We start from the raw sequence: 21,710 nt of genomic DNA, 5'->3' as shown, positions 1-21,710 counted from the left end.
AAATAAGGTGAGCCGAGGCCAATCAATGAAATTCATTCTTATTTAAAGCGTCTCGTGTAACAGGTAACACGACTGGTTTGTTGCCGGGTTTTATGTTATTCCGACGGAAACCGTAAGCTGAGGTGTTTCTTTTTTTTTAAGAAATGGGGTTTTCCTTTTGATTAGAATTCATGAGTTTTAGCCACAGTTTATATAATTATCCAGTAGGATCATTCCCTATCTCACCCATTTTAAAAACCCGAACCGGGGTGCGAGTGCTCCAGAGAACGTAGAAACATAGGCGGCATCAGATCTTTTCACGGGTAGACAAGTCAGACGCGAAACAATCGGAAACAAGTGGAAACCCGCTATTAGGAATAATGCACTTAGTAACCATTTCTCATTGATAGATACAAACACACTGATCCATAACTGCACGAAGAAGTGGGAGGAGCTTTTTGTTCGCACCGAGAACGAAGACCAGAAATAATCTGCGATAAGCTTACTGGATAATTATATAAACTTTGGTTTTAGCACAAGAGAAAAAAAGATAATACGCTTGTTACCAAGCTGAGCAAAACTTGAGAATCCGTAAAAAAAAAACTCTGGTTTGTTTTTTCATCGTTATCAATGGTCATTAGTTTTATTACGACAAGAGAAATTTTTGTCGGAAACTTACAATGCTTTCTCTGGCGTTTACAGATTCTCCAAATCCCCCCCCCCCCTTAAGGCATTTTTTTGGCCTACTAAAGGACAAGCGGAAAGCAAAAAAATTGTTTATTCCATTTTTATTGGATGTAACAATATTGTAAAAATATATTTTCAAAAAATTTAGATATCATAAAACATAATTCAGTGATCCCCACAAAGGCTCTACGGCCTGAAAAGGAGGGGAAGATACGAATACTAATCAAACACTAAATATCAAGTATCAAGTAAAAATTAATAAATCCATAAGAGAGAGGGAGGGAAAGGTCTGATAGAGAATTTTGTTTCCCCGACGGTAATTTAACATGGAAGACTTCAAATGGCTGTTTTACAATTGGAATTGACGACTTTTGGGACATCAGCTGAAAGGTACAATTTCTCTTTAAAAATTTACAAATGTTATCATACCCCCCCCCCTCTCATGGAGTGTTTTTCTAGCTATTAAATAGCAAACTACAAGGAAAAAATAAATACTTTGCTTCCTGTTTATCGGATCTTAGAATACGATAAAATGTATTTTCAACGAAAAAAAAAAACCCACAAACATCATAAAATAAATATAATTTAATGATCCCCAATAAAGCTTTATAGCCTAAAAAGACGAAATGATAAAAGCACAAATCAGCACGAACTCAAAACATTAAATAAAAAAATATAATAACATTTATACTGGTGCCAGAACAAAATTCGAAACTCTTTTAATATGACGTACTTTCTCTTTGCCTACTAAGCTTTACACATGGTAATGTTAAGGAAAATTGTCTTTCCTGGGAAGGAGGGGATTTTCCACGGGAGAAATTCTCTATCGAGAAATCGATACAAAATGAATCTGGCTGGTACCCCGGTACCCCCGTACAAACCAGAAAACACTCGAGAAGTTTGCTGAATGTGAGATCTAAGAAAACCAGTTTCAAAGTCACAAAGACACATGACGGGTGACAGAGGGCATTGGACTTGTAGAATTTGGGTTATATATTTGCAAATTAGGGTAGGCGGGTAGGGCCAGAGTTAGTTTAGGTTAGGTTACTTTAAACCATTTTAGGTTAGTTCAGGTTAAGTATGTAATTTCCCCTATTAAAATGACAACTTTTAATCTTGAAAAAAATGACGAATTCCTCGGGATCCCAAAGCCCAGGAAAGAATTAATTAAAGCGCCCCCTATCGACACAAATATAAGCAAAAAACGGCAAATCAACATGAAAATTTTGATAAAAGCGGGCAACCCTCAATCTGTGCCCCCTTCCAGGCGCAGAGTCCTTTGGCAGCCTGCTCCCCCCCCCCCCTTTAATTGGATCGAGAGTGTTCTGTATCAAGACTCAGTGGTATTATCGTGTTGTTCAATAATGATATGCAAAAAGATCTGTATCGTGAATTGATGTTGAGTGTGGGATGCTGAAGAATTGGGATGGTGTTCCGACGGAAAAATTTTAATGGTTTTCCTGTGCTCGTATCCCTCATGCTTATCGATATAGTTACGATTTACTTATTCTCAGCCTGTGCTTCATGCTTTTTATGAAGTAGATAGTAAAAAAAATATCCATGATATTTCAGTCACTATCCTTGAGAAAGTTTCTTAATTCGTATTGTTTATCTTATGACAAAAAGCCAGCATAGTATATTTCATTACTTGCAAAGTGATTCGAAAGTTTGGCATAGCCAAAAATTATTTTTTTTAAATGCAACGTTTTATTTTGTAATTTTCCTTCGGTAATGATATCAGGATCATTAATATTGAATGTAAAATCGTTTTTAGTTGTATGTAACCTAGATGGGGACGTGTCTAGCCCCCCCCCCCGCCACAAAAAAAAGAAGAAGAAAAACTTGAATATCTGTGAATTATTTCCCATCTTCCCTGGAAAATATTCTACGCATGCGCCTGATCGTAGGGGTTTAGGAGATGCAAAGAATATCGAGATTTTAATGTTTCCCTCATACTTTATATCATATATAGTTTTATACTTTATATCATTTTTCTTTATATTCATATAAAGAAAATAAATTTTTCTTTATAAATTTTTCTATATAAATGTAAATTTTTCTTTATATTATATTCATTTTATACTTTATATATTATACTTTATATTCATACTTTATGTCCTTATATCTTTATATAGTTTTCCATATACTTTATATCATTTGCTACTCTTGTGCTTTTATGTTATATCTAAATGAACACGACAAGCCGCATCAGTATATCCATTTATCTGTGCCTCAAAATGGTATATTCTTTTTACAGCTATTTATTAAAAAAAATTGGTTTTAATCAGAATAATTTAAAATAAAAGATATATTAAAAAAATGATTTTTAGCCTACATGCTTAAAATTAGTTTTAAAAATTGATTATTTTGGTGAAGGTCAGGTTAAACGGGATATTTTTATTCCAAACTTCTATTCGCCTACCAAAGTGCGAAGAATAAAAATATTTCTCTTCTCCCCTGGATCCATCTTTAAGTTCAATCCTACCTACAACCACGATTTTCAAAGTCTTTTCTTTTGCTTTTTTCAAAATTATGAAGTTTTTAAGTACCACATTTTTGTCCTTGTTGCCACATTTAAGCGTGAAATTGAATTAAGAAATTAAAATAATAAAATTAAATGAATAATAAATATAATTAATTTATAATTAAATAAATTAAACTAATAGTAATAAAAACAAATTATAATGATTCATACATTAAAACTGTTCGTTTCTAAAGACAAGTACATCATTTCAAGATGTTTAGTGTCATGCTTTTACACCTACGTTTTTCACTCATTACTATCAAAAACTCCATGACCGTGTATGGAATCTTTTTCAAACAGTTCGTGGTAACGAACTGTAAGTAAGGAGCAACTCGGCTCAATAGTAACCGAAATTCTAAAAAACAGAATTTTAATACCAGTAGATATATCAAAAGAATCGGATTTTTTTGTTGATTTCAAATATATAAGTTTCATAAAGTTTAGTTTTACCCATTAAAAGTTACGAGGCGGGAAAAAGTTGCGTTATTTTCAAAAAAAGGAAACACTCTCTAAAAGTGATAGAATCTTAATGAAAATCAAACTATCAGTTTCAGCGTATTAGAAAACCCTTCTGTAGAAGTTTCAAGCTCCTATTTGCAAAAATGTGGAATTTTTTTTTCGCCAGAAGAAAGATCACGGATACGTGTTTATTTATCTATTTTTTTCGGAGGTGATCGTATCGACCAAGTGGTCCTAGAATATCACGAGAAGGCTCATTCGAAAGGAAATTAAAAGTTCTAGTGCTCTTTTTAAGTTACCAAAAAATTGGAGGGCAGCTAGGCCCCCTTCCACTCTCTTTTTTTTCCCAAAGGCACGCGATCAAAATAGCCATCTTTGTTCAGCATAGTCTAAAATCTAATAAATATGTCTTTGAGTATGACTCCGAAAAGCGGATGAAGATTTGCTAGATGTTTTCCAGAGAAATTGCTTAAGGATTTTTCTAGGTACCCGGCTGACTGACCGTATTTCAAACAATAGGCTATACGAAAAATGTGGTTCAATACCGCTCTCTAGGACTATAATAAAAGACAGTTTTAGGTGATTAGGGCACGTTGTGCGGATGAAGGATGACAGATTGCCAAAGATTCTTCTTTTCGGCCAACCATCTAGGGCTAAACGGAAAGCAGGTCGTCCCCGTCTGGGGTGGGAGGACTTCATAAAGAATGATTTAAAGGAAATGGGAACTTCGTGGGCGGGTGTAAAAAGGGAGGCTTTGAATAGATTGGGGTGGAGGAGAAGCGTGCTTAGCTGTGTTGGCCTCAGGCGGCTCGGTGCTGCGGTGAGTTGTTGTTAGTAGTAGTAGTAGTGGTAGTATGACTTAATCCCCCACAGATCCCGGGGGAAGGGCTGCAAGCTATTAACTTTGTCCATTGTTTAAATATTAATCAAAGAAACTTTTTGCACAAAATAAGTATTTCAAAAAAGTAAAGAACTCCATTAAACCAAAAATGAACAAAAGTAGAATCAAATAATCTACCAAGCATACAACTACCACAAACATAATTTTTACTTTACTGAAGAAAAATCAATTGAATTTACTGAAAAAAATGTGTATTGTCAGCTTAATATACATACGTTGATATTTATTCCTTAAAATCTAAATTAATTTTTTATTCCTTAAAGTTATAAAAGTGAAAACATTTAAAAGAATTTTTTCAGCGAAGTACAAATTATATTCCGGCTTTTAGAAAGCATAGGGTTTAGGACCCTACTCAGATTAATTTCTGCTCGTTTTCAGTTTGAGTTATTTTAATTTCTATTTGTTTTGTGTTTCATTTATTTATTGATGCTGATTTGTGGTAGATATTTACTTGTTCTGTTAGTTAATTTTATTTTTGTTCATATTCAATTGAATAAAGTTCTTTGCTTTTTTTTGACAATTCGATTTGCGCGAACATTTTTTTTGATTAACATCTGTTCACATTATGCTGATATAGTATTTTTCGGTGGAGAAACTAAGCCTCTTCTAGAGTTAAAACACCATCCTTCCCATAAAAACCTTAGATACCCCCTGGGCAAAACTTATAACCCTTGCCCCTAGCCTCTGGAGTTTGTTTCAACCCCAAAACCCGTGTTATATGATCTTTAGACTATTTTGAATAGAATGGCTATCTCAAAATTTCTATTAGACGCATTTCAGGACAGTATGACGTGTGTGTAGGGGGGAGAGGACAGCTGCACTCTTATCACTTTAACTCTTAAAAAGAGCACTAGAGCGTCCAATTATCAATCTAATGAGCCCCCTTTGAAGTTTGTATGACCAAACTTTCTATAAAAAACCTATATGTCCCCAGGGCATAGCTTACAACCCTTGCCATGAGGGCTGGGGGGGGGGATTTGTTATCCTCAAAGACATAATTTCCAGAACTTTCTGATAGGCTTAACAAAACGGCTATATCAAAATTTTGATTGGAAAAATTTTGATTCGGATTGGGGAATTTTGATTTATGGAAGTGTTTGGGGAAATGATAGGCGTGGAGGGAGACATTTGCCCTCTTGCCACTGTCGACTAATAAAAAAGGCACTAGTCCTCTGAATTTTTAATCGAATGAGCCCTTTTTGAAGCTTCTACGACAAAACCTTCTATAAAAACGTTATATGCCCCAAGGGCATAACTTACGACCCTTGTCCTGAGGGCTAGGGGGAGGGTTGTCATCGTAAAATACATAATTTCCAGACCTTTCAACTACGTAGAACAACATAGCCATATCAAAATGTTGATGGGAAATGTTTGGGAAAATGATAGGTGGGGGGGGGGGGGTGATTTTCCCTCAGATTACTTTCGACTATTAAAAAGGGCAAGAGCCCTCTCAATTTCCAATCGAAGGAGCCCTTTTTGAAGTTCTTACGACAACACTTTCTATATGACATTATATGCCCCCAGGGCATAACTTACAACCTTAGTCCTGAGGGCTGTGGGGGGGGGGGGGTATTCATACTCAAAAACATAATTGAAAAAAAATACCCATCTCAAAATTTTGATTGGATGGGTTTGAGGAAATGGTGGGCGCGAGAGGAGCGTTAGTTGACCTACAATCAGATTCGACTATTAAATAGGGCACTAGCGCTTTCAATTTCCAATCGAATGCTCCCTTTTCGAAGTTCCTGCAATCACGCTTTCTATAAAACCTTATATGCTTCCAGGGCATAACTTACAACCCTTGCGCTATCGGCTGTGGGGGAAGTGTCATCCTCAAAGACGTAGTTCACGGAATTTTCAACTTCGTTGAACAAAATGGCTATCTCAAAATTTTTATTGGATGTTTTTGAGAAATGGTGGGAGGGATGTTAGTTTTCCTCCAATCACTTTTGACTATTAAAAAGGGCACTAGCCCTTCGAAGTTTCGAAGTCTTCAAAGTTTCTATGACAACGCTCATTATAAAAACCTTATACGCCCCCAAGGTATAAATTACAACCCTTGGCTTGAGGGGTGTGTGGGGGGGCCTATCATCCTCAAAGACATAATATCAAGAACGTACAACTAAGTTGAAAAAATAACTATCTCAAAACTTTGATTGGATGTGTTTGGGGAAATGGTGGGCGTGGCAGGGGTGTCAGTTGCCTTCCAATCGCTTTTGAGTATTAAAAAGGGCACTAGTCATTTCAATTTCCAATCAAATATGCCCTTTTTTTATATTTCTACGACATCGCTTTCTATAAACACTTACAACCCTTGCCCTGAGGGCTCTGGCGGGGTTGTCAACCTCAAAGACCTAGTTTCAAGAACTTTCAACTACGTTGAACAAAATGGCTATCTCAAAATTTTGATTGGATGTGTTTGGGGAAAAGATGGGCATGAGAGGGGGCCTAGTTGCCCTCCAATCACTTTTGACTATTAAAAAGGGCACTAGCCCATTGAATTTCCAATCAAATGAGTCCTTTTTGAAGTTTCTACGACCAAGCTTTCTGAAAAAAAAACCTTATATGCCCCCAGGGCATAACTTACAACCCTTGCCCTGAGGGATATGGGGAGTATCCTCCTCAAAAACATAATTTCTATCTGGAAATTGACTACGTTGAACAAAATGGCTATCTCAAAATTTTGATTGGATGTGTTTGGGGAAATAGTGGGCGTGGAAGGGGTTTTAGTTGCCTTCCAATCACTTTCGACTATTAATAAGGGCACTAGCCATTCCAATTTCCAATCGAATGAGCCCTTTTCGAAGTTTCTACGACAACTCCTTCGATACTAAGTGCCCTGGTCTAGAAAAAAATATTTAAATAATACATTGTGCCAACATCATTCTTTGCTTAGGCAGCACTATTTCCCTGCCTATGATAGTATTGGCTATTTGGAAGTATTAATTAAAAATTATTAAAACAAGTTTTTTCAACTGAAAGTAAGGAGCAACACTAAAACTTAAAACGAACAGAAACAAATTACGTACATACGTGGGGTTGCCTCTCATAAATAGCTCACTCATACGCTAAAGTTTTTTTTTACTTTTAAAAGAGGTTATTATTCTAATTATATCAACCTTTGTGATTCAAGAATCATTCCTAAATAAATGGAACAAAAATCAAACTTAAGTTATTATTAGTTAAAAAAAACAAAAACTAATATGCTAATTACGTTTTATTATTCGTGTACGGTGAGCCAAAATAAAATCCTGCGTTAATTCAAAACGTTCAGATATTAAATAAAAACAACAAATATTTTAACAGAAAATAAGGAGCGACATTAAAACTTAAAACGAACATAAATTTTTCCGTATATGAAAGGGACTGTCCCCTCCTCAACGTACCGCTCTTTATGCTCAAGTTTTTTATTGTTTTAAAAAGTAGAGTTGTGAGAAGAGTTGTGAGTTTAGCGTAAAGAGCGGGCGTTGAGGAGGGGACAGCCCCTTTCATATACGGAATAATTTTGTTTGTTTTAAGTTTTAATGTCGCTCCTTACTTTCAGTATTTTTTTTTTATTCATTAGAACGCAGAATCCCTGGTTTATCCTACATATGTGGCTATGTAAGATTCCACTGAACGAATTCAAACAATAGATTACGTTTCACTGTTTCTAGATAAGACATCATTCCAACAACAAAAGTATAACAAATATATAACTCAGATAGTCAGGAGAAAAAAAACACAAGGCTCTAGGCTGGGAATGCATTTAATGATTTTGCAAGATTTATATATTTATGTAATCAAATGAACATTTTTGTCATTTTAATGTGGCATAAACATGGTCTTTTATTAAGTTAGTTAAGGTAGTTTTGGTACCAAGCAGGGGCGTCGTTTAGGGGGGCAATGAGGGAAGTTGCCCCTCCCCAATGATGTGGAGAATTTTTTTATTAAATGTCCCATGCCCCTTGACTACCTGGATATGAGCCCCTCTCCCCCCAATAAAAGTGTTGGAAATTCACCCAGGTACCAAAATAAGTCTTGGTAATATAATGATAATTTATGCCACTTGGTTTTGGTAAAAAAAAAAAACTGAATGTGCATGATCAAATGAACACTTTGATCGTTTTACTGTGGCATAAACATGGTCTTTATCTAAGTTAATTCAGATAGTCTTGGTACCAAGATTAGTCTTGGTAATATAATGGTAATCTATGTCACTGGGTTTTGTTAAAAAAAAAAAAAAAAAAAAAAAAGAAAAATGTATGCGTATGATCAAATGAGTACTTTTTTATTTTACTGTGACATAAACACGGTCTTTATCTGAATTTTTTCAAATAGTTTTGGTACGAAGATAAGTCTTGGTTATATTCGTAATTTATGTTACTAAGTTTTGGTATAAAAAAAAAAAAAAAAAAAAAAAAAAAAAAAAAAAAAAAAACACGTATGTATATGTTCAAAGGAACGATTTTTTCATTTTGCTGTGGTATAAACATGGTCTTTAGGGACTAAGTTATGGAATTCGTTAAATGAGAATATTGAAAGTAGTGATTCATGCGAATTTAAAAGGCTGTTGAAGAATGAATAGTTTCCTAAATATGATTGTAATCATTATTTATAGAGGATTCATAGTTGATAGATTAAATAGGTATTAAATCATTGAATTTAGTGTTTTATTTTGATTAAGGTGTGTTAAGGAAGGAGTCGAGTATTGTGTGTTAAGTTAATGGTAGCAGGGTACATGACGTTGAAGTTGTGTTTTGTTTATTAACCCCTTCTGAGGTTAAAATTAGATAATTTTTGTGGATTTGTATGGTTACCCCTCCTCCATATCATACTGGTGGGATTTGGAGAGGATGTGTATATGTTAAGTTTTTATTAACAATTAATATCAAAATAAATGTTTATTATTAATGTTGTTATTTATCTAAGTTTATATTTTTAAAAAAAGCTTTTATAGGTCCCAGTGATTTTGGCTTTGCTTGGTATATGGGACAATAACTTCTACGGTACTGAGACCCTCGCTTTGCTGCCATATGACAAGCATTTATGTCAGTTTACCGCTTATTTTCAGCAAGGAGATATGGAATCAAATGGAAAGTAAGTCATTTTTTTTCATCGTATCACGATGAAAATTTTCCTGCGTTTCTAGTGTCTTCCACTCTTATTTAATCCCATCCGAGTTTCCTATAATATCACTTAGCCTATTCCATGACCAAAAAACCTTTTCTGACATTTTTAGTGTCTTCTACTCTTATTCACTCCCATCCAACGTCTCTTTAACATCTCCTAGTTTATTTTAAGACCTGCCGACAAAACATAAAAACATATACGGAAAACAGAAATTATTCCGTATATGAAAGGGGCTGTCCCCTCCTCAACGTCTCGCTCTTTACGCTAGTCAAACTTTAGCGTAAAGAGCGAGGCGTTGAGGAGGGGACAGCCCCTTTCATATACGGAATAATTTCTGTTCGTTTTAAGTTTTAACGTCGTTCCTTACTTTCAGTAAAAAAAAACTTGTTTTTTTTTTCATTTAATTTTTGAACGTTTTTGAATTAATGCAGGTTTTGATTTTGGCTCACCGTACATGAATGATTAAAACAAAATCTGCATATTAATTTTACTTTTATTTGGTTAAATGGCTTTCTCGAAACTTGTTTAATTTTATTTACGAACGTTTTTATTAGTAATAAATATTCGTAACTTACGAATTAACTTATGTAACGAACTTCTATATTCATATGTTTTTAATATGTATATTAGGGGGTTCGCCCCCTATTCAATACCTCGCTCTTTAAGCTAAGGTTCAAATTTTGTTCCAATTCTCTAAAAATGACCTCTTAATCACAAAGGCCGTTATTTAGAATAAATAGCTCTTATGAAAGTACTAAAAAACCTTTGGCTTAAAGAGCGAGGTATAGACTAGAGGGCGAATCCAATCATACACGTAATATATTCTGTTCTTTTTGAGTTTTGATGTTATTCATTATTTTCAGCTGAAAAACTTGCTTTTTTATATTTAAATTTCTGATCTTTTTTTTAAATAAGGCTGGCCAGTTCGACGCCCCCTTCATAGTAAGGCCCCTTCCTACCTAAACACTTACTTCGTGAAAAGATATTCCTAAATAAACCCCGACCCATCCACCCCCATACTACCAGAAAAAATCCCCCCAGAAAACGTCTGTATACTTCCTAATAACCAATACTACATGTTAACACTGGGTAAAGTTCATAACTTTAAGCCCTCCCCCTGGGGACGTTGGGGAATTAAGTCATCCTAAAGGACATATTTATCATATTTTCAACCATGCTGAACAAAAAGGCTATCTCAAAATTTTCATCAGGTGACTTTGGGAAAAAATGAGCGTGGGAGGGGGCCTAGTTGCCCTCCATTTTTTTTGTCACTTAAAAAAGGCACTAGAACTTTCAATTTCCGTTCTATTGAGTCCTCTCACGATATTCTAGGACCACTGGGTCGATACGATCACCCCTGGGAAAAAAAACAAACAAACAAATAAACACGCATCCGTGACCTTTCTTCTGGCAAAAAATGCAAAATTCCACATTTTTGTAGATAGGAGCTTGAAACCTCAACAGTAGGGTTCTCTGAAACGCCGAATATGATGGTGTGATTTTTATTAAGATTCTATAAATTTTAGGGGGTCTTTCCCCCTTTTTTCGAAAATGAGCCAAATTTTCTCAGGCGCGTAGCTTTTGATGGGTAGGACTAAACTTGATGAAAGTTATATATTTGAATTCAGCATTGAAATTTGATTCTTTTGTTGTATCTATTGGCATCAAAAACCCTTTTTCTAGAGTTTCGGTTACCATTGAGCCGGGTCGCTCCTTACTTAAAGTTCGTTACACGAACTGTTTGAAAAATGTAATATCACTTTTATCTCGCCTTTTGATAAAAAGGCGAGTGCGTGGATGGCGCACTAGATTTAGAATCCTTTGTCCGAAGGGCAGGGGTTCGAATCCTGGTGTCGTCAATTTTAAGGTTTGGGACGGGGGTCAGTTGCATGACTCTGTAAGCTCAGCCAGGGTCGACCCAGCTCTAAATGAGTACCTAGAGAAATCTGGGGAAGGAAACAGGAAGGGTCTGCGAAAGCATAGAGTGGCTGGCCCCAATCCACCCATTGCACTTCCTGACTGAGGAGCCTTGAGACGGAGATCAACACCACTGGTTAGGACCGGTTCGGACCGGTTCGGACCGGTGCCGTATCCTCTATCTTTACCTTTTACTTATCTCGCCTTTTTATCTGATACACGCATATCGCAGATAAATGTATTTATTGAAGTTTTTTTTAAATTAAAAATAAAGATTAAATATGTAAAGATGTATAGATATTACAACCTAGAACGAGCAGGAAGAGGTTATGTTAGTAGGTCAATCTTAAAGTGAGCAGAAATTATATTGAACGAAACCTAAGACGCGCAGAAATTAAGAAAAAACACTCAAGCCAACCTTAAAGAAAAAATCATCTCATAAGAATAGACTTACCCCCCTCCCCTAAAGCCCCTAGCTCTCCAACGGCTAGTATCATTTGCGATTATTGAAATTTTTTTTAGCAGTGTTTACATTTCTCACAGCATCAGTAGAAAGCACGGTGAAAATCAAAATACTAATCAATGTTTCATATATGAGCTACTATAGATAATATACTGCTACGACCCTCTCAATTTCTCTCTCAATTTTAAAGGTTACAGTGCCATCTGACGTTTTCATACTACTGGATAAATTGTTTAAAAATAATATGCTGTTATTCAAAAATCAAGCTGTTCTCAAAGGGAAGATCACCATGGTATTGTAGATTAAGAGTATCGAAGTATAATTAAAAATATACCGCCCTTTTAATTTGGCCTTGAGAACTGGCTAGTCAACACCTTTTGACAATTATCTAAATAGAAAGCTAAGAAGTCTAAAATGGAAGAAAAGAATAAACACACACTCTCTCACACTCACTCACTCTCTCTCTCTCTCTCTCTCTCTCTCTCTCTCTCGCTCTCTCTCTCTCTCTCTCTCTCTCTCTCTCTCTCTTTTCTCTCTTCCGAAGTTCTATTAAAGCTAATATAATGAATAATTTTCCAATTTTTCACGTCTTCGGTCTAAGAATGAAAATATCCAATACCAATTTCTTAGTTCTTATTAGTGTCTTTTGATTTATTTCGACTTCCCCCTCAACTTCCTCAGAAGGTTTCAACTAAATACCCTTGGCCGTTCCTGACATATTGCAAACACCTTCTTCGGACACCTGGGATACATGTGGGATCTTTTGATCGAGTTCACCTGAATAATTTCAACTGAATACCCTTAACTGTTCTAAAGATATTGCACACACTATTTTAACAAGCCGGATTTACGTTGTACCTTTTTAGCTCAACATCCTCTGATGTTGCGAAATTCTTTGATCCTTTGAAATTCTTAGCATGTTTGAAAATTGTCAATATGTGCTAATTTACTGATTTGTTCCCACTTCTATAGGACACAACGTTTTCCTTTCTTCCTTCTCTCTCTCTCCCATGGCCTAAACAATAATAATTCACAGCAATTATTTCTCTAGTTACGTGAAGATAACGGTTCTTTTCATATTAGAATTTGTATTAAATTTTGGAGCAGAGTCGATTCTGTTATTTTGTTTTCTAAAGTTTCATACTGCTTGATTTTTGGGGAGAAAAAAAAACATTCAAAATTTTATCCTTTGAAATTCTTAGCATGTTTGAAAATTGTCAATATGTGCTAATTTACTGATTTGTTCCCACTTCTATAGGACACAACGTTTTTAGAGGATGTAAGTGGAAGGAGCAATTTTGTAATTACAGCGACTTTTAGGCTGTTATTATTATTTTTTTTTAAGGGGGTTAGGGTTGATTTAAATTTTAAAAATGTAATGATTTGTAGGATTAATTTAAAAACGGAATGATTTTGCCAAACTCTATGTGTTTTGGCTGATAAGTTCTAAAGTGGAGCTCACTTTGAATCGAGGGAGGGGGGGGGGGGCTGAAGGTACCCAAATGGTGCAAATCTGCTTTTTAATGTGTAACTGTGCAATTATTGTAACTCTTGCTAGGCTACCACTTTTTTCAGCTCATTTTTATGAGCTTGTCATAAATCGTAAGTCGAATTTCAAGACAACTTGTACATCAGTTTTGTGTCCCTAAACCGGGAAACGCATACGTCAATTTAAAGGATAGTAGAATAAAATACGGCTTTAAAGAATTCCAAGTAAAATGTATACAAATTTCTTGGAATTAAACAGCTATTATTTACTTTTGGCATATATGCTCATCTGTAGAGATTAGGAACGGCTACTAAATCCATTACATATATTGTGACTTTTCGGAATCATATCCCCAGAAAACGAAAGGCTGATTCCCCAGTTTTGCTGAATTAAGACGGCCGTGGTAAAAAATTAGGTATTGTAGTTTCATAATTTCAACTTTAAATACATTTTAATTTTAATGCTTCGCCGGGTAAATTATAATACTTAGCAGTTAAGTAGGGTAACAATTCTTTACATATAGAGTTCTGAACATAATTGGTTTATATGATTATATAATATTATCAATCATAATTGGCCTCTTTGTGTCAATAGGCTCTAGAACAGAGAAAATCCACCATGCTATTAAAAGACGTTCAGCATCTCCGTGTGTCTATGCCCGTTTCAAATGAAAAAGGTTTGAAGTCCCTAATGAATTAGTTTTCTGCTATGCAAGAGGAACTTGCAAGGCGTCGGGATGAAGTTTTGCAATTACAACTTGATTTAAGCAACGGAGACCTGGCCAAACCTACAGCTTAAAGCTTAAACCTTTAAAAAAGCTTAAAACTTAAAGCTTAAAACTTACAGCTTAAGCAACATTAGTCTTGTCTCTCTCCCCTGAACAAATATTTTGTTCTCTTTTCAGGATCAGAGAGTGATTTATTTGGCAGTTTACGATACAGTAAATGCAGCAAAAATTGCTAAAGAAAAGTTGGATGGTTTTGGATTGTTTGGTGAACGACTCATCGTTAAATACAGGTGGTACATGCAGATCTGATGCTGATGACTGGAAAGAGGGATACATGGCACAAAAAGCTTCTTTGCATCATATGGAAGAACATCACAAGGTAAGCTATTTATGGAAGAATAGGAAGATAAATCTGCAAACCAAGATTAGAATATTAGAAGCTACAGTGATGACAGTGGTCAAATATGGCTCTGAAGCATGGGCGCTCCGAAAAGCGGATGAAGATTTGCTAGATGTTTTCCAGAGAAATTGCTTAAGGATTGTTCTGGGTACCCGGCTGACTGACCGTATTTCAAACAGTAGGGTGTACGAGAAATGTGGTTCAATACCGCTCCCTAGGGCTATAATGAAAGAAAGGTTGAGGTGGCTAGAGCACGTTGTGCGGATGAAGGATGGCAGATTGCCGAAGATTGTTCTTTTCGGCCAACCGTCTAGGGTGAAACGGAAAGCAGGTCATCCTCGTTCAGGGTGGGAGGACGTCATAAAGAAGGAATTAAGGGAAATGGGAACTTCATGGGAGGGTGTAAAGAGGGAGGCTCTGAATAGATTAGGATGGAGGAGGAGCGTGCGTAGCTGTGTTGGCCTCAGACGGTTTGGTGCTGCGGTGAGTTGTTAGTAGTAGTAGTAGTATTTATGGAATTACGTAATACGAGTCTTGTTTCAAAGTTGGCTTTTGAATATTTGCTCGCCACAATTTCTAATAAGTATAATAAGTATGGTATAAGTATAATAAGTAATAACTCTAGCCCATAGTAAGGTAAAAAAAAGGTAAAGAATACGGAATTGGACTTTACAGTCCCTACCGGCGGTGCTGATCTCCGCTTCTTGGCCCTTCAGCCAGGAAGTGCAATGGGGGGTTGGGCGCCAACCATCCTGTGCTTTCGCACACCCTTCTTGTTTACCTTTTAAGTTACTTTCTCATTTAAGTTACCAGCCCGTTGTAACTTAAACATTTAACACGAAGAGGAGCTTCAGAGGTTGATGAACCGATAAATCACTAAAAATAAAATCACTAAAAATAAAAAAAAAATCACTAAAATACACTGGATTATAGACCCAGAGTGGCTTGGTAAGGTATCTATCACTTTGTGAAAGGATGCGACAAAGTGGCAAACATTTCTAGCCGAGTAATGATAATTTTTGAGGCAGTGTCCATTTTTTGCTATATCATTTTCTTATGTTTTATGATCCTTGATTTGGAAGCAAATAAAAAAAAAATTCTCAATTTTGTGCTTTGAAAAAATTGTCAATATGCCAATTTACTACCTTAAAATGGGTATATGTGTTGCAACTTTTCTAGACTACGAATTTTTTGGGGGGTTGGTAGCCTAGTTTTTCAACCCTTATAGCAGGAAAATTATATAAAAAAGAGGTAGGGCAAGTCTTGAATATATGAATATTGGGGATGTAGGGTGTCAAAGGTGAAAGTTTGGTATGTTAGAGTGGGCAATTTGTAACTGCCGTGACTTATTAAACTATTATCTTTAAAACGAAGGATATTTGAAAATATTTAAATTTAAAGGCTAATAAAATGAACAACTACTATTTATACGTTTACGTAAAATTTACGTTAAGGGTTTTTACGTAAATTGTACAGTTATTTCTTAGAATTAAACAGTTATTACTTACTTTTGACCGGATCTGCTCAACTGTTCAATTAAAAGAGCTCAACTGTTGAGCTCAACTGTTGAGCACAAAATGTGCTCAACTGTTCAATTAAAAGAGCTGAAATAGGAATGGTTACTGTAGCCTTATTGTGAATTTTTAGAATTATCTCCCTAAGAAATAAAGGGCCAATTCCCCAGCTATACAAAGATGGCCGTGGAAACAAGAAGGTATTTAGCTTAGGAATTTCTGGCCAGGATTAAACACCGGCTGGGAGTAATTTAAAGCCGTATGACACAGTTATGCATGAAAATGTCAGTAGAACCCTATCAGGAGGTCCGGGACGAACACCGTGCTGCCATCTACAATTTAGTTTAATGCTGACGGGACATAATTTATTCAAGGATTATCGATCGAGTCTAATGGGGGTCAAGGTCAATCGATCTGTTGTTGTTGTTGTTTGGCCAAGTGTAATGGCATGAGGGGTGATTTACATAATCGATGGGGGATTTATTGATTCACGAGCGTGGGGAATTATGAAACAATATGGTCATAGAGTCCCTAGGGAGAAAGATTACGTAATCGCTCAATGACCTCTTTTTCCAAGGTCGATTTATTTGATGTTTTTCTCGGGTGTCAACATCAAATTATGGATGTTTTATGGTTTTGTCAGTGAGAATTTGAAAAACAGGAACTTTGTCACATTTATGGATGTCAACAGCAATTCATGTCTGTTATATGGTTTTCTCAGTGAGAATGAAAAAACAGGAATTTTCTCACTTGGATTTACATAATCGCTAGGGAAATTATTGATTCACGAAGGGGGAATTAAGAAACAAACATGGCTTCATTGTTGTTTGGTTAGCTTAACCTGAGAAATTGATTTACATAATCGCTATGGAAATTATTGATTCACGAAGGGGGAATTAAGAAACAAACATGGCTTCATTAATCTTTAGGCCTGATGGATTTACATAATCGGCGGGGAAATTGTTGATTCACGAAGAGGGAATTAAGAAACATTAAGGCTTCTTTAATCTTAGGTCTGAGGGATAAATGTTCTTTAGGACTGAGAGAAAAATTAATATTCTATTTTTAAATAGGGCTTCATTGATCTTTAGTGTCAGGAATCATAAATGACATCACTTGTTATCTTGGAATTATGCGGGAGTCTAAAGAGATAGAAATTCTATTTTTAAATACGGCTTCACGGAGCTTTAAGTCGGAGAGGTAAATTGATATTCTATCGAAACCATAATAGTTTAGCTAGGAACATTTATGAGATGAAGAGATTAACGTAGGAAAGGGTTTCCTAGAAATTATGAAATGTGAAAGCATAGAGATGCCAAAAAACAAAAGGAACACACAGAAATTACTTTTTGGGGATTATTTGGGCGAAACGGTTTTAGATAGGTTATGGAATTATTTCGGCGAAACCGTTAGAGACGTTTTAAAAGATGATTTTAAAAAGGGTTTTAGAAGAGGTTTTGAGTGTGGTCGTTATAGTAAACAAGTTCTATTTGAACAGTGTCGTGAGGTCCTCTACCCAACCCCAAAGGGCCCCGATCGCCCTACCCCGATCCAAAGGGTTCCAATCCCCATACCCCAATCCAGCAGGAACCCCCCGGTCCCCAAAGGTTCCCAGGGCTCCCACCGGCCCCCCACACCCTCAAAGGCCCACCCCGGGCCCCCCAAAGGCAGATCGAGCTCCCAAAAGACCACCGGGGTCTCAAAGGCCTTCACCCGGTCTCCAAATGTCCCCCAGGCTCTCAACCGGCCCCCAGGACCCCCAAAGGCCCTCCACCGGCACCCAAAGGTCCCCCAGGCTCCCAAAGGGCCCCCACCCTCCCTCTCCCTCTCCTCCCCACTCCTCACCGTCACCTCCCCCTCCCCCAACCCCCTCCCCCAACCCCTCCCCCAACCCCCTCCCCCCCCTCCTCCCCCTCCTCCCCCTCCTCCTCCCCTCCCCCTCCCCCTCCCCTCCCCTCCCCATCCTCCCCCCCCCCATTTTTTTAATATTTTTTGTGCATTGAGACACAGAAGGGACACCCTCCCCCAAGGGTCCCCAAACACCCTCCCCGGGCCCCCCAAAGAGTCCCCTCTCCATTTTTTTTAATACTTTTTTATGGCTTTATTATATCTTCTGAACAAGTTCCATTCATAATGTCATTCCTAAACCCATTTTCCAACCTCAAAGAGTCCCCTCCCCAATTTGTAAATACTTTCTTGAATTTTTTAACATGGTATTTTTTAACTTTTTACGTTCCGACCTTTCTCAAAGAGTCAAATTTAAAGTTCTATTCCAAATATTTCCCAGGAACAAGAAAAGTCCCAAGACATAAAAAATTTAAAGTTCACTTCTAAATTTTTCCGTAGAAGATAGGAAAAGTTATACTATGATTGTGATTATTTTCTATGAAGATAAAAAATTTCACTTTAATTCTAAATTTTCTTAAATTCAGTTCTGACCATTCTCAAAGAGATGAAAAAATTTAAAGTTCTGTTCCAAATATTTCCCCGGAAGAAGAAAAGTTCAACTTCGATTCCGAATTTTCTCAATGAAAATGAAATAAGTTATTGATCAAATTCAGAAGAGAACTTGAACTTTCCTTCACTTCGTTGAGAAAATTTTAAATTGAACTAGAACTTTTTATCTTCCATGAAAATATTCACAAGTATGGTATTACTTTTTCTATCTTCCACCGAAAAATTTAGAACTGAACTTTAAATTTTTTTATGTCTTTGTGAAATAAAGAACTGAAGTGGAATATTTTTATTTTCTATGGTGAAATTAGAAATGAATTGTTTTCTTTGGTAAAATTCAGAAGAGATCTTGAATTTTTTTTTACTTCGTTGAGAAAATTTTAAATTTAACTAGAACTTTTTATCTTCCGGGAAAATATTCACACGTCTGGTATTACTTTTTCTATCTTCCACCGAAAAATTTAGAATTGAACTTTAATTTTTTTATTGTGGAAATTAGAATTGAATTGTGTTCCTTGGTAAAATTCAGAATAGAACTCGAATATTCACGTTCAAAGTATAACTTTTCCTATCTTCTACGAAAAATTTGGAACAGAACTTTAAATTTCTTCATCTCTTTGAGAAAAAATCTGAACTGAAGTGGAAATTTTTATATTATTTTTGGGAAAAAAGATTTGGTCAATAACTATTTCATTTTCATTGAGAAAATTCAGAATCGAAATTGAACTTTTCTTCTTCCGGGGAAATATTTGGAACAGAACTTTAATTTTTTTCATCTCTTTGAGGAAGGGCGGAATTTAATTTAAGAAAATTTAGAATTAAAGTGAAACTTTATATATTCATGGAAAATAATCATAATCATAGTATAAATTGTCATATCTTCTATGGACAAATTTAGAATTGAACTTTAAATTTTTATGTCTTGGTAAACTTAAAAGTGATATGGAAACTTTTTATTTTCTCTGGAGAAATTAGAAATGAATTATGTTCTTTGATAAAATTCAGAAGAGAACAAGAACTTTTCTATCTTCTAAGAAAAATTTGGAACAGTATTTTAAATTTTTTCATCTCTTTGAGAAAAATCTGAATTGAAGTGGAAAATTTTATATTATTTTGGGAAAATAGAATTGATCAATAACTTATTTCATTTTCATTGAGAAAATTCAGAATCGAAGTTGAACTTTTCTTCTTCCGGGGAAATATTTTGAACAGAACTTTAAATTTTTTCATCTCTTTGAGAATGGTCAGAACTGAATTTAAGAAAATTTAGAATTAAAGTGAGACTTTTTATCTTCATAGAAAATAATCACAATCATAGTATAACTTTTCCTATCTTCTACGGAAAAATTTAGAAGTGAACTTTAAATTTTTTATGTCTTGGGACTTTTCTTGTTCCGGGAAAATATTTGGAATAGAACTTTAAATTTGAATCTTTGAGAAAGGTCGGAACGTAAAAAGTTAAAAAATACCATGTTAAAAAATTCAAGAAAGTATTTACAAATTGGGGAGGGGACTCTTTGAGGTTGGAAAATGGGTTTAGTAATTACATTATGAATGGAACTTTTTCATAATATATAATAAAGCAATAAAAAATTATTAAAAAAATTGGAGCGGGGACTCTTTGGGGGGCCCGGGGAGGGTGTTTGGGGGACCCTTGGGGGAGGGTGTCCCTTCTGTGTCTCAATGCATAAAAAATATTTAAAAAATGGGGGGGGGGGAGGATGGGGAGGGGGAGGGGAGGGGAGGAGGGGAGGGGGAGGGGAGGAGGAGGGGAGAAGAGGGGGAGGAGGGGAGGGAGGGGGTTGGGGGGAGGGGGAGGGGAGGTGACGGTGAGGAGTGGGGAGGAGAGGGAGAGGGAGGGTGGGGGGCCCTTTGGGAGCCTGGGGGACCTTTGGGTGCCGGTGGAGGGCCTTTGGGGGTCATGGGGGCCGGTTGAGAGCCTGGGGGACATTTGGGGACCGGGTGAAGGCCTTTGGGACCCCGGTGGTCTTTTGGGAGCTCGATCTGCCTTTGGGGGGCCCGGGGTGGGTCTTTGAGGGTCTGGGGGCCGGTGGGAGCCCTGGGAACCTTTGGGGACCGGGGGGTTCCTTCTGGATTGGGGTATGGGGATTGGAACCCTATGGATCGGGGTAGGGCGATCGGGGCCCTTTGGGGTTGGGTAGAGGACCTCACGCCACTGTTCAAATAGAACTTGTTTACTATAACGACCACACTCAAAACCTCTTCTAAAACCCTTTCTAAAATCATCTTTTAAAACGTCTCTAACGGTTTCGCCGAAATAATTCCATAACCTATCTAAAACCGTTTCGCCCAAATAATCCCCAAAAAGTCAGTTCTGTGTGTTCCCTTTGTTTTTTGGCATTTCTGTGCTTTCACATTTCAAATTTCTAGGAAACCCTTTCCTACGTTAATCTCTTCATCTCATAAATGTTCCTAGCTAAACTATTATGGTTTCGTTAGAATATCAATTTACCTCTCCGACTTAAAGCTCCGTGAAGCCGTATTTAAAAATAGAATTTCTATCTCTTTAGACTCCCGCATAATTCCAAGATAACAAGTGATGTCATTTATGATTCCTGACACTAAAGATCAATGAAGCCCTATTTAAAAATAGAATATTAATTTTTCTCTCTGTCCTAAAGAACATTTATCCCTCAGACCTAAGATTAAAGAAGCCTTAATGTTTCTTAATTCCCTCTTCGTGAATCAACAATTTCCCCGCCGATTATGTAAATCCCTCAGGCCTAAAGATTAATGAAGCCATGTTTGTTTCATAATTCCCCCCTTCGTGAATCAATAATTTCCATAGCGATTATGTAAATTAATTTCTCAGGTTTGGCTAACCAAACAACAATGAACCCATGTTTGTTTCTTAGTTCCCCCCTTCGTGAATCAATAATTTCCCCTAGCGATTATGTAAATCCAAGTGAGAAAATTCCTGTTTTTTTCATTCTCACTGAGAAAACCATATAACAGACATGAATTGCTGTTGACATCCATAAATGTGACAAAGTTCCTGTTTTTCAAATTCTCACTGACAAAAACCATAAAACATCCATAATTTGATGTTGACACCCGAGAAAA

General features: G+C 36.3%; 2 protein-coding genes across 2 annotated transcripts in view; one reads left to right on the top strand and one right to left on the bottom strand.

Moving 5' to 3' along the window:
• The window catches only part of Dhc1 (dynein axonemal heavy chain 1), a 432,221-nt gene that overhangs the window by 213,017 nt on the left and 197,494 nt on the right, over positions 1–21,710 (bottom strand). The gene's annotated exons all lie outside the window — the stretch shown is intronic.
• The window catches only part of LOC148945468 (uncharacterized), a 37,950-nt gene that overhangs the window by 3,883 nt on the left and 12,357 nt on the right, over positions 1–21,710 (top strand). The window contains exon 3 of the mRNA XM_089098585.1: positions 9,490–9,629. Within this exon, the coding sequence (XP_088954711.1) occupies positions 9,566–9,629 (64 nt within the window). The 5' untranslated portion in view covers positions 9,490–9,565. The remainder of the gene's footprint in view (positions 1–9,489; positions 9,630–21,710) is intronic.

Source organism: Artemia sp. Qi Xiang Cuo, chromosome 13 (genome assembly GCF_049724085.1).
Source record: "Artemia sp. Qi Xiang Cuo chromosome 13, ASM4972408v1, whole genome shotgun sequence".
Taxonomy (NCBI): Eukaryota; Metazoa; Arthropoda; class Branchiopoda; order Anostraca; family Artemiidae; genus Artemia; species Artemia sp. Qi Xiang Cuo.
This window is presented reverse-complemented; position numbering and strand designations above follow the sequence as displayed.